Here is an 18,442-nt window from a genome sequence, read left to right as displayed (position 1 = left end):
TGAATGTTGCCATTTTATGCAGTTACAGCTGCTGACTCTTGCGCTTCTCTGGGCCCGTGAGAGGGGAGATGGTGTGACCAGAGGTGGCAAATCCGCACAGAGGATCGGTGGAGCTGAGGGCTGGCTGCTGGTTTTGTACTCCCGTGTGTATTACATGTTAGAGGACTTCACAGAATACTGCTTAGTATTTTGAAGTTGTGACTTTCTAAGTCACACTAAACATAGTTATCTTTAAAATACGCTTGCTTTCTTATCTAGAAGTTTAAAACAGTCTTTAAAAAAGGAGATGGGCTGGCAGACGTGTTTGGAGGGCCTGGTGCTGTTAGTTGTTGAGTAACTTGTGTTCCAGGAGATGTGGATGCAACTGGCAGGGTTGGGTCCTGGCCCATGAAGCAACTGCAAGTCCTTGACAGGCTGAGTGGAGGAGAAGGGTCAGCCTGGCAGAGCTAGTTGGCGCGACTGGATTTCTTGGAGTACTTGCTTGTGGATCTCAGCCCTAATTTAGCCTCAGGTCACCCTTTATGGAAGGATTGTGTTTTGATGGTGTGTTTGCTCCCAGAGAGATAACTAATTCTAACTAAGGAAATAATGAGAGGACACGTTTGTGTGACTTTCATTGACTGGCACGTGAGTACAACTAGCTGACCGATCTCTCAGTTCCTCAGTAAACCAGCAAGGTCGATAGGATCCAATCTGCCATTCTGTGTGTCGCGAGTGTTTTTGCCTTTTCAGACTTACCCCAGAGATAACCGGGTATGATCCAATTGTCTCGCTCTGGGAAATGATGAATGTATTGCGTGTCGTGGAGCAGACCCGTGCTTCCTCTTTCAGACAGCAGCATGAGAAGTGCTGTGTAAATGTAATGCTTGAAAACGGCTGGAGTAAATTCTGTTTCATGTAGGATCTTTTTTTAAAAGTATGTGGCCAAATTTGAAACAATGATCTAGAGGAGAAGTGGGAGAAGTTCAAGATGATGTATCAACTGAGTCCCATTTGTAGCTTTACAATTACTTTTCTTACGTCCAATTTTGCTCACCATTGTTGTCTGGAACAGAATGGAAACAGCATCTTATAGAATGTGCAATCTGAGGCACAATGCAAATAGGTTGTAATAAGAAGGTTGTCTTTACTCGATAGCAATCTTGAGTGCAATGTTTTTGTTGTTTTCCTTTTGGAAGAAAAGCATTAAGTGCAGTCTGAGATTTTTCTTTTCTTACAAGCAAAGCATTGGTTTGTCCATTACTAACTTCTTGTGGAACTTGTGCCAGATGTATATTAAATATTTTGGTGCTTTTTCTAATCTAAGCTATCATTCATTTACCTGTGAGATTATTGTACTTCTGTATATTTAAATGACCAGTCCCTTAAAGAAAAAAATCCTTTAGTCACCATGTGTCCTGACTACTGTAGCTTTGTAAATGTTCCAGAGCTTCTGGGTTTCCTGTATTCCAGTAAGGTCTGAGGGGAGGGAGGGGAACAGCTACAGAAACCTAATCCACTGGAGAGGGAACTTGCACGCTGTTCTGTGCATTACTGAACGAATGAGTAACATTTGTGGTGTTTACATGACACGTCGGTGTTCACTATTTTGTGCTCAAGCTTTGTACAAAATGTCTTTATTTAAAGTTGAAGTCCTTTTTTACGTTTTCGATTAAAAGGGGACAAATTAATTATTTTTTCATGCCTATAAGTAGGACTCTTGCTAGTTTTATTTGTCACCTCCAGAGTTTCTCAAGCAGGAATCCTGGCTGCTCACTAAATCCTGCCTAGTCCTCGCAGGGAAGTGACCACATCATTTTTAAGTGCGTGGAATGCAAACTAGCTGTTTTTTTCAACTTTGCAGTGCAAGTGTCTACAACACAGAGATGCTGGATGTGAACAGTCTTGACAGGACCGTATTCTCAGTGGGATGAGAGCTGAGGTCAGTTTGCCATCACCCCTAGGGCCAGCTCCCACCTTCCCCTGAGCTGCCTGACCCCGTTGGTCTCTGCTGGGCTGGGGCTGCAGCAGGGACCAGCCGTGTTGGGTGAAGGGACCAACTCCCTTTCACCTTCTGTACTGGCACTGACACTGATGCTTAGCACAGTGTGCAATAGCTACAGCCAAAGGGTGCCAGGCCCACATGGTGTGGATAATGTACTTTTTTAAAATGCAAAAAATTGTCTGCATTCATCTTGCTTAATAATAGACTGCATTTCAGGAGTTTTGGAGGCTTGAAATGTAGGTATGAAGGACACTGATGTCAGCATCTACTGCCCACTCGCTAGTGCTGCCTCTGGGCTAGTGCTGCACTCGCCTTTCCCTCCCTTGCCTTTATTTTTGCCTGTTCCTCCACACAGCAACTCTCAACTTCTACTCCATAAGATGCTCTTTGCTCATGAGCCCAGTGGAATGAACTTGGGGTTGGAGAGTGTAAATATTCTATCAGCTGTATGTAATAATATCTGGAATAATAACTATTTTAGCTTTGCCTCAGCCTATTCTAATTCATATCAAGAAATCCTTCATCTCGTGTTCAAACCTTGTAAAAAACATTTCCTTTTAAGTTTTTATTTTGGTTTTTTTGAGTGCCAAAAGCTCTGCCAGGCATCCTTGTGCTTGGAAATTCCCTCTGTTAACAGGAGATGCTCCAGCAGCCTTTATTTTAGGTGTCAATGGCTGCAAAGCACAAGACTGGAGCTGTCGGGTTGCAAATCACCTCATCCTACTGCTGGGACCGATGATGTGTGAAGTTCGCAGACATGTGCTTTCCTTAAAACAGCCCTTGCCCCTCCCACAACCACACTGTAACTTCTCTTTTTTCTTCTTTTTTGTGTGTGAGGGGTGGTCAGGGAGGGAGGAGAAAGTGGAAATTGTCCAAGAAGTATGAATCACCAATTCCTCCTTTCCATGGACTAAGTACAGTACTTTCCCGGAAAGGAGGCAGCGACTCTGCTTCAGAGCTGGCACAGCACGTTTCCAGAAATCCACACAATTCCCAAGAATAGCTTTTAACTGCTGAGCAGCTGCTGCAGGTACTACATTAACTTGGTGTGCTGGTTTATGGTCTGCAATGCTTTGGTGAAGATAACCCAGCTGGTACATCAGTCCCTGCAATGAACGACTTGCTGAGTGACATCTCAGGCCAATACTGAGCGGGGTTTATACAACAGCCCCTGGTTTGCCCCCAGCTCTTCCCAAGCACTTGCCCAGCTCACCCCCTGCTGAGAAAAACTGCCACAGCACCAAGGGTTAATGGAAAAGGTTCTGTGCTTTAAGATGTTTTGAATAGGTTTTATTTTTAGACTGTAAAAGATACAGAGTGAAAACCTATTGTTCGTATGGTAAGAGGTCTTTACAAAGACATCAATATTTAAAGTAATTAAAAATATCTTAACAAAAGACTTTGCTTAAAAACTTGGCAGTTTAACAAGCACTCCTCCCTCCATCATCTTTTATTCCCATCAGACCAAGGCCAGATTGTGATCCATGCGTGCTGCAACATAAACAAGACGTGTGTTATTTCTGCTCAGGGTGGCCTTGATGCACATGAGCTTGCTGCTCGGGTAGGGAGATGTCTGCAACCCTGAGGAGCAGCAGACACAAAAACCTTGGTGGTTTGGGTTTTTTGTTTGGTTGGTTGGTTGGTTGCTTTTTTTTCCTCCCCACCCAGCAATTATTTAGCATTCTTTTTAATCAAAAAGCCTTCTCTGGACGGTCAGCCCTCTGGGAAACAGTAATACAGGAACCTGACATGGCAAGAAACATCTTCCAAGCCTGGGCTGGAGCTCCCTTCCAACCCACTCAGCAACCAGAGAGGTGAGCCCAGGCTCTGTGGGCTGCTGTAGGCTCCTTGTGGCTGCAAACTCCTGAATCCCCTTGTTCTGCTGGTGGGATTCATACCCCTCAGGGATGCAAGACAGAGGTAAGCTTGTGCTAAATGAGTTTGAGAAGTAAATTTGGACCTGCTAAGACCAGCGAATCTGCTGCAAAAGACACAACAGTGTGGAGTGTAACGCCACAGCCCTCCTCCCCTCAGACCCTTCCAGTGGGGCTGACAGGTCAGTATGCAAAGGAACTGAGGTGACACTGTGGTGCAGAGATGAGGCAAATGACTGCCTAGAAATGTAAAAACTGACTCAGTTGAAGCCCAGAAGGCAGCAGATGATCAAAGGACCGCGTGTGCTATTAAACTGCCTGCAGAGGTCAGCCCTCAGTTCAGGCCTCCCCATGGCTGAGTTAAACTGAGGCAGAATTTGATATCGAGCTTGTGCAAGAAACCATTTACTCACAGCTACACGCAGCCAGCACTTCTCTAATAAGGTAGGAATTGCTGCTGTCTTATTTTGTTTGCTGTATTCTTTGGTGTGTGGGGAAAGCAGATAAATGAACTTTAAGAAGAAAAATACTAACCCCCCTAACTTTTTTTATTTTTTAAGTTATTTGCTCTAAACAATTAGATCAAATCATGGCAAGAGGAGCCTTTGGCTTGCAACCTTGCTGAAACAGTTTGTCACTAGCATTAAGACTAAATACACTCTTGGATTGGGAGGCACCTCCCTTCTAGGGCAGGTGCACAGCATAATACAGCATCATGATTCTTCTTAGGAAGCTTTGCAAGTAAGAACAGAGCCTGGCCGGGCTGCCTAGCCAGGCAGAAGAGATGCTGCTGAGGAGCTCTGTCTCCCCACTTCTATTTCAGGGCATGTCTCCCAATCTCCACAAGGAATGGTATCCCTGCTGCTGAACGGAACCTGAAGCAAAGCAAGGGTAGATGTGACCTTTATTTGACTGTCTGAACAGTGACACAGGGAGAGAACAGACAGAGGACTGCTGAAGTAAGTATGTACTCAGTAACTAGGGCCTCGCCTGGGAAAGATTTAACCTTTCTGGTTAATAATTAAGCAGTGAATGACTGGTAGTTCAGGCCCCAGAGGCTGAAATGCAGGAAGCTCACCCCATCTAGAAGCATCCTTGATATTAGCACTGAAGCCCAACTCAACTCTAGGACTTGCCCCTTCCTATAAAAGCTTTAGGACTTTTTCTAGTCATGTCCCTCATGTAAGAATGAACCACCTCCTTATTGAGCTGTGGCTGAAGCACACACATCAGGGTTCCACAAGACAACTGGTAGATAGTGCCTTGGCTGCAGCAGTTAAGTGGTTTTAAAAAACAAACAAACCCCACCAAAACCACCCAAAAAACTGCTGTGGAAACTCTGCTCGATTCTCTCCTGGGAACATAAAACTTACCTTGCTGTCAACAGGGATGAAACATCCAACAGGGGAAGCTAGGTGAACTGAGAAGACCTGTGTAATTAACCAACACTGTACTTCAGCCTGGCTAATCTGGACCATCAGCTACATAAGTGGTTTTAGCTCTTGTGCTTGTTCTGGGTCAGGCATGGCTTATGGACAGAACTTACTGGTCAGGTTTTATTGGTCTAACATAAAAGTACACCAGCTTTTTCAGGCCCTCTCTCAGGCTCTCACTTCCTCGTGCAGGGTTCTAAGTTTTAACAGATTAAGGTAAAAATATTTGGCTATGTATTTTCCTTGGCTCTTTGCAGAATAGGTGGCAAGTTACCTGTTCATTCCGGGAAAGAGAACAACGCACAGGGTGTTATTCTGCAGACTTCTATAAAGCTTTTTGATATGCTGGTCTAACTTCTTCATCTCTTTCCTTAGATCCTGTTCCTGTATAACAGAATATCAGCATTAAAATTCCCAATTCACCTGCAGGTCTGTAATGATCACACTTAAAAGTGTGTGTGGTGAGACTGACCCTCGGGGTGTCAGGGATCAAACAGGTGCTGAAGACAGCAGTGACTCTGTTTCTCCTGGCATGTGGTGGTGCAGTGGCTCAGCAGCAGGGAGAAGCACACACTGTACTCAAATGGCACTACAGCTTCCTCCAGTAAAAGTGAGAGCTGCAACTAGAGCTGTTCTTTCCTGTACGGCTACACAACTACTCACCTCTGCCTCCCACACCCCTCGCTCGCCCTGTACACTGCTCTGCCTGCTCCCATGGTAGGCTTCAGTTGCTGTGTAGCATCACTCACTGCCCTGAGCAGCTATGCTGGTTTTCAGGTTATACAGTACCCTAAAACCATCACATTATCTCATGTGATATTACCTCTCCAACCTGCCTTGTGGGATCTGACCCTTGGCAGCCACTGCTCCACCACAAGGAGACCCTTCTGTTACAGGCAGCTCTGCACCTAAGTGTGCTCAAAGCTACCACTCCTGGTTCCCAGGGCACTGCAACAAACAGCAGCACAGCCTTAAACTCACAGTGTCAGACAGTTGCTCCATTTTCTCATGTGAGATGTTTCCTCCTTGCTTCCCATTGCTGTGATTCATTTGCCAAATCCATCTCCAGAGGTGACCTGAAGCAAGAGCATTCCTACTTCTTAGTTTGCTGCCCTTCACGGTCCATCCATTTATAACTTCAAGAGCAGCCAGAGCACTCTCTGATTTCTGGAATTCTGAAACACAAAGAGAAGGGGAAACATGCTTTGGCAGTGATGCTGCTGCCCTGTTCCTTGGGACCTGTAGAGCAGGGTTAAGGTGTGGAGCAGAAGGGAGACAGGAAACTGAAATCACTGCAGCAAAGCAGCTCCTCATCTTGCTATAGGTAAATATCAGACTATAGAAATGCCAGTTAACTGCAACAGCACCTTTTCAGGGGTGATTACTTGTCTGCATGAAGCTGCGCAGTATTGGAGCCAATGAACTACCCTGGAACTTAGAATCTAAGTAAAGATAATTTTTTTTTAAGCAGGTGGTTTGTTTTTTTTTTCCTCTTTTAAATATTTAGCTGTAAACTGTTCCTTCAAACCATACATGCTTTCACTGGAGTACTTTATAAATACCATCACTATGAGCATACAGGAGTGTCAGTAGCCCTTGCTGTGTCTGTGCAAAGTCCCAAGGGCTGCTGAATAAGCTTATTTGAAAGAAAGAAGCAGGCTGTAAGGGAAGCTACTTACTGAGGAAACAGCAGTTCCTGTGCTTTCCACTCTGGAGATCCTTTGGCAGGAACAGTGTTTCCAGGTCTTTCAACTGGCTGAATTCTTCCTGCAAGTCCATCTCTGTTACTGACTTCTTTAGACCCGCCACATAAATCACACCTTCGTTTTCTACATCCAGTTCTAGTTCCTTTATCAAAACATCGCAGTCCAGCACTGCTGCAGTGACAGGTCTCTGCACCTGGAGTGGTTTATGCAGGAGCAAACACAGTATGTCAGCCCAAGCAGCTCTGTGTTCTGAGTCTCTATTTGAAATTTTCTTTTCCCACTACCAAAAGCTGACAAGGTATTTTCCCTCCTTTGAAAAAAGTATGGGTAATGAAGGCTAACTTAATTAGTCATGAAAAAGGAAGAGAGCGATCATGTTTGCAATGCAGAAACACTATAAAATTAAGAACCCCGTATTCTGTAGGTGGCATTTTAACACCCTGTTACTTGGCTCATTCTTTTAAAGCTGCAGTTGGAGGTCAGAATGCTTTCTAACTCCCTTTTGCTGACAGGCCGAAAGAGAGGGCTAGAACCATTTCCTTTCTGCCAGTGGCCCTAAACTGTCCAGGGACAGGGAGATGGTAACAGCACAACCAACCAGGATTTGCCTGGATGCTATGCTGTGATTAGCTGTTAAAAGAGACACATTGGATGCTGTTCCTGTGCTCAACATAACTTGGGCTCCTGTATTTGTGTTGTTTACCTTAATGCAGGATCCTGCTACCTCAGCTCCATCTAGGCTTTCCACAGCAAGCTGGGCAGCTTCCAGAACTTCGTATTGGATACAGACATAAGGCTTGAAACAGACCAATGAGATACTTCAGGCTTATCAATAAGACACATTAGTCCTCCCTTTTTAAAAGTCAAGTCTCAATAAAGTCATGGTGTCTTTTAAACAGAGAATATAAAAAGGTTTGGGGGTGATATATGTAACACTCCATATACCATAGCTGTTAAACCAACCTTCAATTAGCTCGTCAATTAATAACTTCCTCCCCCCCCCATTAAAGGCCTTAGCATATCAGTTCTCTTGGGAGGGACAAAAAGCATCTCAGCTTCTCCAGTGCTCAAAGTCCTCAGTTTGAACAGCATGGTCAAGCCACATGAGCTATTTCTATTCTTGCCATTGTGTGAAACAGCTTTTAGATACCTTGAACTGTTGTAGTTGACAACTAAACCACCAGAAAAAAACCCAAACAGAGTAACTGGTACTTCAGTGGTTCTAATCCACATCTTTCCAGGAGATTACTCAGGCCCTGCCTGTCAGCAAGCTTAGTGCTTTGAGTGCTTCTCACCTGGTATGTTTCAGTTATCACCGTAAGAGATCGGATTGGTCCACACCTCCCAAATTCTTTTTTCACAGACTTCAGGCAAAAGCTTTCTTCAAAAGGACCTGCGTAAATTGTCAGCATGTCAGTCAGCTTGCTTCTCACCTGTAGGAACACAGATTTAGAGAAGGAACCTCACAAAGCAAAGGAACTACTACTTGGTGCCTCCAGATAAATAATGTCTCTTTCCAAGCTCAGCAATGAAGGCTATTCTCAAAAAAAAAATAGTACCTTTTCACAAAGTCCAGCAAGAAGGTGGGATGTGATGTATTCTGGACCCAAACTGAACTGAATGATACTGAATGTGGACAGGGGAACATCTTCTAAGGCTCTCTGAAGAATCTGAAGAGAAAACAGTGTACAAAGCTCAGAGAAGTACAAGACAATTGTACTGCAAAGGATCACAAACAAAGCTATTACTTGAACTTAATTCCCAACTTAATTTTCATTATTGTCCAAGGAAGCCCTCAGGCAGAAATTCTTCTTTAGCGAGTCATGAGAGGATGTAGAGGATCAAAGCTTATTTCCAAAATGTTCAAATGGATTTAGCTAACCTGGTATTAACACTATTGGTAACAGTACTGTCAGTCAGCTTTTTAAAATCGGACTCATCTACCCACCCCCAGAACAAGAAGAACTTTGAACTACTTCGATACTTGCTTAGACCAACCCACTCTAAGTCCACTCACCTGTTTGTTTGAAGTGCTCAGGTTACTCTGACACAAGCCAGAAGAGTCTAGTTCCTGTCTGCCCAAAAGGAGGGGTTTCTGGCCAGTCACTTGCAAGCATTCTAAAAAACTAGCAGAGAGAAGAAACCTGTGAATCACAAAACTTATCACTACATGGCGAATTAAAAGCTTTCAAGTGCTTGTCAGAGAGATATAATACAGGTCATCAAAGAAACTTCAACATCAAAGGAAGCCTAGAAAATGCTTTGTGAAATTTAAGATGCAACTTCTGAAAGTTCTTCAGTGCTATGCTACAATTATTTGTGTCTCTCTGAAGATCCCGATTGCTTCTCAAAAATATAACACACTTTGATTTTACTGAGGATTCAACGGAAGGAAAAACATGCATATTTGAGAATCTTATTACCATGGTTTGGATAAGTGTGGAAGCTCACTCAACTGTTTCTGGACCCTACAACCTTGTGGCTGTAATGCAGCAGCTTTGTTCTGTGAGACCTCAGCCAGTTTTTCAGTTGTCAGAAGCATCTCCAAGTTTAGTTCTGCTACCTTGGGGAAGGAAGAAGATTAGTAGTTGGCTTTCATCTCAGCTAATTGTAGCTAACCAAAAAGCATGTGCTTTCTCTACGAGTCACACAGGTAGGCACACCTCACAGTAGTGAAGAAACACAGGCATTAATTTCTTGCCTTATTATTGTCTGTTGTCATTTTCAAGCATGCAGCACTCACAGCATCAACCAGCAATCATCTCCAAAAAAGTTCTCTCAGAAATCAACAACACAAGCAAGAGACTCATAAACCAGCTGAATCACAGCCACAGTATACAAGGTCTCTCACTTCTTTCATCTGGAAAAATGACAGGCAGTCCTGCAGGTTGGAAGTGTCTGAATCCTTCTTCACCCAATGCCATTCTTCAAGATCAGCAGCAAGGCTGATTCACATCAGTGTATGAGTACTGAGAACACTGGTAATGCTCCAGATTATTAAGATACCTGGATATATGCTGAAAGTAACAAGCTGTCAAAATTGAGGCCTCTACCCCAGCTCCATTTTCTCTTTTAAATCAACATGAGGATGAGCAAGAATGTTTGGGGTTTTTTTAAAAATCTTTATAAGCACAACTTGTACATTCTGTGATTAAGGACAGAAATAATAATTAGATACAGCTACCTTTGCTGGTCCTTGCTCAATAAAAAATTGAGCCAATTCCAATGCGGCTCTAGCATCTTCTGCAGGATCATGCCCAAGCTTCTCTTCACACTGGATCTCCTTCCTACAGCATCAAAATTAGGTGTACAGGCAGGTTATCTGTTTTTCCACACTGATCAACATCCTGTCCTTTCTAAACTGGGGCCTTCTTGGGCAAAATAGCTTTCCCCTCTCCAAAAAGGATTTCAGTTCTGTGCAGCAGCATTCTTGTGAAATATTCCCAAAAGTTACTGCAAGAAATGTTTTTGCAATGTTGAGCAAAACAGTGTTCACCGGGTCTGACAGAAGCAGTGCTAATGCTTGGTACTCTAATGCATGACTATTTTTAATTTTAGTTCTTCCATGACCAATGACCAGCTCACAATTTGCACACAGACAGGGAGGCAGCTTCGAATTCAGTGAAGTTTGGTGCTGCAGAGTATTAATGTTCACTATGTGAATGGTGAGAACTGTATCACTAGGACATACTATCCAGTGGTAGCTATGACCCCCCATGAGAGTTTCTAATATTTCCCCTGACAATACAGTAATAATCTTACCCTAAAACAGCTCTGGCTAGAAATTTTAGCTTAAATCTTCGACCCTCATTTCTGGCAAAAAGCAATGAAGTATCAATAACACTGGGGTGGATCATCTGGAGGAGAGAAAATATCACCAGTTTAATTTAAGAACAGCAGTCATATAGAACAGGGTAGTAACTCCACTGTTATCTGTTCCTCTGCCTTTTCATCTCAGTTGCCAGTTTCTCACTGATAGATAACTGGTCTACAACAAGACACTAGATGGGAATAATGAAACAAGACCAACTCTCCTTTCTAACACTCTATTGGGAAGATCTAGATTATGTCAGAAAGATTAACTGATTCAAGCATTTTAAGCTGGTTAAATTAAGTATAGGAAAGACTTCAGTTCTTCTTGTGACAGAGCTATCAAAAGCATCTGGCTGAAACAGAGAGGTAAAGCTTCTGTTGCAACCATATCTATATCTGGACAGGCTCCTCCCTTCCTTTTGGGTTCTGAACAGCCCCTTGCAAGTTTTATAGATGTAAGGAGAGCCTTTCTCTTTTAAATTGTTACAGACATAAGGCTGTTCATAATAAAAAGCAATTAACAAATGTTCACTAATAAAAAGAGGAATTGTCGATAGTTTTCAGGTCTGAAAAGAGTATCAGAGGGTTGCGAAAAATACTCTTAAAGGCATACTCACTTCCAAAGCCTGAAGATCAGCATTTAAAGAATGACCCACCAATACTGCATCAGGGGGAAGCATTTTTTTAAGTCTAGTTTGGATGTCTGGCAGTCTTGTTTTCACTGGAAGAAGCATTTTCTTTGTGATTCCTGAGAATCTTAAAAAAAAAAAGTTGGATGACTTAAAAGCAACACATTAGCAACAGCAGCTACTGGAGAGTATTACAAGCAGGGCATGTAAAATATGAACTCAGTGTAACTAATAACAGAATGCTACTTCCTGCTTTCTGTTCCAACCTAAGAGCATATACTGCAGGTATACTAAACCTCTATGAGTACTACCACATCTCTGTCAAAAGTTTCTCTCTCAAGTATAAATTATTCTTAAGTGATGCAGTTCTTGGCATCAGATAGCACAGGTAAGGAAATACTGCAAGACCGATGGTGGAAGATGCTTCCAAATAACCTAAGGGGATTGGCACGTCACCTCCTGCATAAAGCTGGGCAAAGTTTTGCAGAAGACAAGGCTTGAGTTTTACCTGCTTTTGTTATAATCCTGAGCCCAACCCTAGAGGTGTGTGAAAGCTGATTAGCTGCTCTATTCATTTTTTTACAGATGAGCAAACTTAGCTAAGGAGCAGAGAGAGGCAGATTGCAATCTGATTTTATAGCCAGCAGTAAAGAGTAACTTCTACTGTATATCACTAAAGTGTAACAGAACTTTTCCTCTAACGCTGCAGAATGACAATGCTTCTGCCTAGCCACATGGGCACTATGTATCAGAGTGTATACACAACTATTGGTAATTCTCATCACATAGCAAGAACTGTGTTCTTAACACTGAGTAAAATGCAGTAAGCATCCTTGCAAATCAAAGGCTTCTGAAAGGTTCTGTGTAATGAGTTTAATTTGTAAGGGTTGCAGCTCTTAAAGAAGAAGAGATAAGACACTTATGTGCAAGTCACCTGGTGCGGTAGTTCACTACTGTGCTTTCAGGTTTGACTAGTTCATTCAAGAGGCATTGACCCTGCGCATCCACCAAAGAGACACGAGTGACTTCATTCCCTTTTGCAGTCAGGCACTGTCAGGAAGAAGCAGAGGCAGCTGTTACATCAGCATGATGCTGCCACTCCAAAACCGTAGCCAACATCTGCTTTGGCTGCAGCCAGCATCACTACTAAGGAGTTACTCAACTTAGAGATCTACCACTCACAGCTAGTTGTTTTATATTGTAGCATGCTTCATTTTAATTATTGAATGCATTATAAAGAAGTGCTGATTTCACAGAATCAGTCTGTGCTCGGCCCTGCAGAGCTGTCACAGAGCATCTTCACCAGAGATGGAAAGTTCAAAAGCAGAGCCCAAGCTGTATCGTTAGTTACTCAATGCTGATGCCAAATAGGCACCTCTGCAAGGTCCAAACTGCACGAAAGAAGGAATCTTCACCACAGCGTGCTGCCAGAACTGTGATGGCTAAAGGAAAGGTGTGTGATAGGGAAGTATCTTTCCTTTCCCAAAGTTTGGGGAGGGCTGGGAGAAGGAGTTCCACAGCAGTCTCAGGGGTTACTGCAGCATTGCTGATGGGCCTGGCAGATCCAGCTGCTGCTCTGACAGCCATGGCAGAACTGAGCTCTCTGCTGCACTGCTCAAGATAATATTTCTGTCTTGCTGCCAGAACCACTTCCCAAGTCCTTCCCAGGGCTGCATTAGCACTGGTACCATCAATGAAGGGACTGGCAGCAGATATTAATATATCAGAAGTCGTTTAGCAAATACACAGGGTGCTTGGCTCACTTTGGAATACCTGGTAGGAGTTTGGTTGCTTGACTATATTTTGTAAGGCCACACACATATATTTTTACCATTTCACAATCCAGACCAAAGAGGGGGCTGCTGTCTGTCCTCTGCTGATCACACTCTGTATGTACATAGCCCTGACAGCCAGGGGAGCCTAGAACAAAAAGACACTCATGCATAAGAAGCAGACCTCTCTCTTCTAAAACTCATAATATATCTTATATGACCAAACATACCACTAACTGTCAAAATAAAAAATAAAAATCACAACAAAACAAGCCCTCAAAAACTGACCTTTCATGGGATAGTCATTTTTCTTCTGCTCTTCTGAAGTTAGAATATAGCTAGTAAGGCCTTGTTTTTTTTCTCCATATTTCAGAATGATGGGATCACATTGCAAGCCTGAGCTTTTAGGAACACATTCACTGCCAGTGGAAGTCAAACCTGTAAAATGCAGAAACATCTGTCAAGCTCAGACAGCACTCCCTGCTTGCAGTTTTCTGCATTAGTATGCACTTTAAGAGGCAACACCATTTCAAAGGAAAACACTGCCTGGAACAATAAACTGGAGAAACAGATGGATGGACAGACAGACAGACAGTTATTTATATCTCTTGCTCTCTCCAGTTTTTATATGTATGTCTATATCTCAGATATACATACACACGCTATATACATTATATATATACACAATTATATACACACAGTATTATATACAACGTATATAGTGTATATTGCTACATATACAGGTAATATACTTGATATTCAGGATACCTTAATCTTTTCCCCTTTTTCAGCTACTGACACTACTGGGTGATTCAGAAACAAGTCACACCACAAGTCTCTGTCTCACATTCCTTTCAGAAACAGACAGAACAAGCCTGCCTTGTAAGCATGACAACATAATCATCTGTTACTTCATGTAAGCTGTGAAAGAAGTTCTCTTTTTTCCTGCCATCTCTGTGAAATTCTTTCCCACAAGTATTATCAGGACAAGATGTGCTCCAAGTGTGGCTCACAAAGAAGCAAGCGCTGAACTGACACCAGAATCCACAGTTGTATAAAGTTAAATTACCCTGTAGGTGATGCTCTGCAGATTGCACTTAAAAGAAAAATATACCTGACATCTCAGATCTGTGACTGTGCAGTAGGTTGACAGTCAGGATGCTAGAGGACTTTGTCAATACATTGAAAGTAACAGCTGCTCATTCTCCCATTTAGGACTTGAATTCAAGATTCTTTGTTACACTTTAACAATTTCAGTGAAGTTCGCACTGTAGTCTCTTGCGGGTTTTGTACAAGCCTGTTGGATTACAATCACCTCTATAAAGAGTGTAAAAATAGGAAATCAGTTGTGAACACACCCGTTCTTTACCTTTATTTGCTGCTCAGTGTTACTAAGAAAACTAAAGAGAAATGAGTAACTGCTTAGTTTGAATGTAATTTATATCTCTGTATCTTTTATTAGATACATCTTAGAATAAAATAACCACAAAGTGGGTAACAAAGCATCAGAATTTTGGATTAAACATGTTAAAAGCTTTCTCTCTGCTTCTTGCATTTACTTGTGACAATAAGTCCAAGAGAGAGTTACTGAACTAGCCAGGGTATCTAGCCTCATGGTTTAAGGTATGTTTTCCTTTGAAAACAAGTTTACCACAGCAGTATGATGGGATTGCAAAGGATACAAAGTCATAAGTCAGTGTCGAAAGTGAATCACTGTGGTTGAAAGAGATGATGCAAAACTAAGCAAGATACCTTGTGCAGTGGTTTGAGGTTTCAGGTTTGCTCCTTCTCCACAGAGGCTGGCTAGGAAGTTAGCGGAAGGTGTTAATGTGAATCTCTGAAAAGAGAGATGTGTTAGAGACTTTGAAAAAGCAGCAGAAATATCAAGCAAATTAGATGTTTCTTGATCCCCAAACCAGCCAAATTTAGAAGAGGATGGATCAAGAAGCACTGGAATCATGTTTGGTGTTTTCCCAAGGAAGACAAAAAAAGTAAGACAAACCAAACCTGTTTTAATGACAGATGATACAGGATTCTTTGTACTAAGGGACAGATTTGCCTTGTCTGATATGATCAAGAAGGCAAATCTCAAGACTTTCTTTGATAGAAACTAAAGCAAGTACCAGACTATCCAGTTAAGTTGTGATCTGCATTTCCTGCAGTTCGGGGAGAATTCTCGAGAAGTCTGCATCTAAGTGCTTCTTTCTTTCTTCCTTCAAAAATGTTGCTCGTAACTCAGAAAATTAAAATAATTCTTCTAATAATCTTTTTGGGAAATTACATAAAGTGCAAATAGTAAAAGTGAGATTTTTAACCAGTGGGAATAGCATAACTCTATTGAGAGTCTCCTCACTCACCCAGAGTACTAATTCCAAATTAACTGAGATATTTTTAATCTCATTGGCATCCTGAAGATGCAGGAAGCATAACAGTGAGAGGACTGAAACATCAATACACTTTTCATGTGGTAAGGCTTCAAAGACTTAAGTACTGAAAACCTGTTTCTAATATCAAAGCCTTGGCCTTTGTTCTGAGCTGACAAAGGCTACAAATAGATCCTCTCATCAGCTTGCTTTGGGAGTCAAAGATGGCCACTTCCTATTGGAAAAGGCAATAACTTCACTGCAGCGATCAGTCCCTGGGACATGGTTTCAGGACTGGAAGAAGTTCAGAAGACAGCAATACAGTCTGGGGACTTACATGCCGGAACACTTTTCTGAGGTGTTTGAACTGCAAATAGAATTTGTAGAAATGGAGTTGGCTCACTTCATGTAGAACAATAACCACAACCCCAGCCAGGTGGCTTTGGTGATAAATATGGCACCAGCTGCAGTTTAAAAAAAAAATAAAAATCAAAGCAAAACAATTATCAAGCATTCTTAAAAACAAACTTGGAACCAGCCCAGCTTTTAAGTCACAGAATGGCAAAGTGCCAAATGACTTCAATGAGAAGAGGCTTTATAGCTTATCTCAAACAGACACATATTCCTAGAAGCCTCATAATATGAATTATAACAAAATTCTGCTGCTGTACCATTTCAAGACATTTATACCTCATTTATATGCATCAGAATGTGAATACACGAGTAACTTCAGCTGCAGTGATGCAGTCTAGTGAATTAATGCAGCAAAAAAAGTTTCACAAAATATTTTTCTATTCACTACTAAAAATCTAAAGTTGGATCATTTTTGCCTTCAGTTTCATTTCAAAATTCATTACATTTCACCATATTTTTGCCATCTAAGGTTATATACCCTCCTCAGCCTTTCCCTTCCACTGCTGAAAAGCTGCCCTGAAAGAGGGCAAAGTCATTGAAATGTTATTCCCAAAATGCTCTAGAATACCCTGCTTCAATTGTATCCGACATGAAACACGTTACTATTTTTTGTGTTGTGTTAATATTTTTACCATGGTATTTGTTTCTCAGTGTGTGAAGCTTCTTCTGTTGCACAAAATTGTTTAGTTTTTGATAACTGCATGAAACAAAACTATGAAATGCTGGTATTTCTGTCAAGAGAGGAATTCTGGTCTCCGGCCAAGTCTAACAACTGTATCTACATAACACAGGCTGTCATTATGGTAACTGCATTGCAAGGATTCCAAAACCAGCATGGCCAGTGTGCCTCTAGGTAGGTTTTCACAACATGTGAGGACACAGGACAGGGTTGATTCCTGAATATGAACGTGTTGTACCTGGGTTGTGTTGCATTGTGGCATTTTCCCAAAGCTGCATACTTTAGTAACTCGTACAGCTGGTCACGGCTGATTTCACAGTCCTCACCAAATAAAGCTGCTGACAAGCGAGATGATTTTTCCTGTAAAAAGGGAAATAAATGCTAGTAAATAAAGGTTTTAGGTAATCACACAAGTGCATGGATAATAAAGTTAATTATAGGGTAAAAGGAAACTATTTACTATTTGGAAACAATCAACTACATTTAAAATAACTCTTCACTCATTACAGGCAAAAGTTTCCTTTCTGATCACACTTTAATATTAAATTTACTATCGATATTTCAGTAACCTAGGTACTCTAACTTCAAAAATTGATTGAATAAAGATTAATGTAAGTAGGTGTACGTAGTAAGGAGACTTAAAAGTTATTTGATTTGCAAACATGATGTTCTGCTCTCTCAGCATATTTGCCCACTTGCTGCTGTAGAACTTTGGGCATTTATACAACTGTTTCATGTAGCCACTTTGTGTAAGGTTTCGCTGAAACCCACTGACTTCATTTACATTATGGGTTTGCTGACCCCTGCAGGAAAAAACAGTTTCAGTAAAATCCAGGGAAACTGCAGGAAGAAAGCACTGGGTAGATGAGATGCAATGGAGACTGTACCACACAGTTCAGTGCAACAGCTCTTTAAGCCTGAATGCAAAAATGCACCTAAAAGCTCATCAGCAAGTAAATGCATGATTTTGGAGACCCTGACTGACCATGTGGCCTGTTCCAATGCTGCTCCTTTGATCTGTAAAAAAATTAAAGATACTCTTTTTTTTATGTGATGTAAAGACATCACAGCATACAGGGGAAAAGAAAAAAAGGCCACAGAACACTACAGAATATCATCTGCCACAGAAGTTGTGTTTTCCCCACCACACTCACAAGCCTTGAGCTCATTAATTCTGAGAGAGCCTGCCCACGTGGGATTGAGCATTGGGCAAGAAAGCTAAACAGAGGTGACAACCTTTGAGCTTCAAGTGGTTAAGAATCATCTGGTAATAATAACACAGCGAGGTGTAATTGCAGAGATGAGTCCCTCATCTCTGTGCCAAGTTAGACCAATCTGTAATGACACCATTGTTTTCAATAAGGCCTAATTAGAGCTTTGCAAAAAAAACAAACAGCAGAAGTTTAATTTCACCAAGCAAAGGCTACCTGCCAAGCACAGGAATGTCACTCCTAACCAGGTACAAATAAGCCTGATCTCACGGGTCAGACACGCTTACTCTCGTCATTACCGGGACTAAGTAAGTTGTAACCTGGGGGAGTGTGATGTGACCAGGAGGTCGAAACTCTGGGTTGACTCGCACCCTGCAGGTGTGAATGTGCTGAGCAGAACCAACGCTCCTTTCAAGAGCCACTTTGTTCAGGGAAAAAAAAAGATACTGGAGAGTGTATTTATTTTTTAACAAAATTCCTTAAGCGTCAAGACCTAACACTGAAATTGAGTTCAGTTCCGTATTTCCTGGGGCATCCATAACTCCTGTGGGTGTCACCTGTATC

General features: G+C 41.9%; 1 protein-coding gene across 1 annotated transcript; it reads right to left on the bottom strand.

Moving 5' to 3' along the window:
- Positions 1 to 3,252: 3,252 nt before the first annotated feature.
- REXO5 (RNA exonuclease 5) lies at positions 3,253 to 18,174 on the bottom strand. Its single transcript, XM_010172117.1, has 19 exons — positions 18,166 to 18,174; positions 16,906 to 17,027; positions 15,912 to 16,038; positions 14,964 to 15,048; positions 13,500 to 13,649; positions 13,271 to 13,359; positions 12,374 to 12,489; positions 11,428 to 11,566; positions 10,760 to 10,854; positions 10,182 to 10,284; positions 9,421 to 9,560; positions 9,015 to 9,123; positions 8,557 to 8,667; positions 8,293 to 8,430; positions 7,701 to 7,793; positions 6,971 to 7,190; positions 6,273 to 6,466; positions 5,566 to 5,675; positions 3,253 to 3,475 (listed from the first exon to the last, which is right to left on the bottom strand). Exons 1-19 carry the CDS (start codon positions 18,172 to 18,174, stop codon positions 3,406 to 3,408), a joined length of 2,220 nt encoding a protein of 739 aa, XP_010170419.1. The 3' UTR covers positions 3,253 to 3,405.
- Between the last annotated feature and the right edge of the window lie 268 nt (positions 18,175 to 18,442).

This window comes from Antrostomus carolinensis, unplaced genomic scaffold (genome assembly GCF_000700745.2).
Source record: "Antrostomus carolinensis isolate BGI_N321 unplaced genomic scaffold, ASM70074v2 scaffold41310, whole genome shotgun sequence".
Taxonomy (NCBI): domain Eukaryota; kingdom Metazoa; phylum Chordata; class Aves; order Caprimulgiformes; family Caprimulgidae; genus Antrostomus; species Antrostomus carolinensis.
Note: the sequence above shows the minus strand (reverse complement) of the source record. Positions and strands in the feature narration are given on the sequence as shown.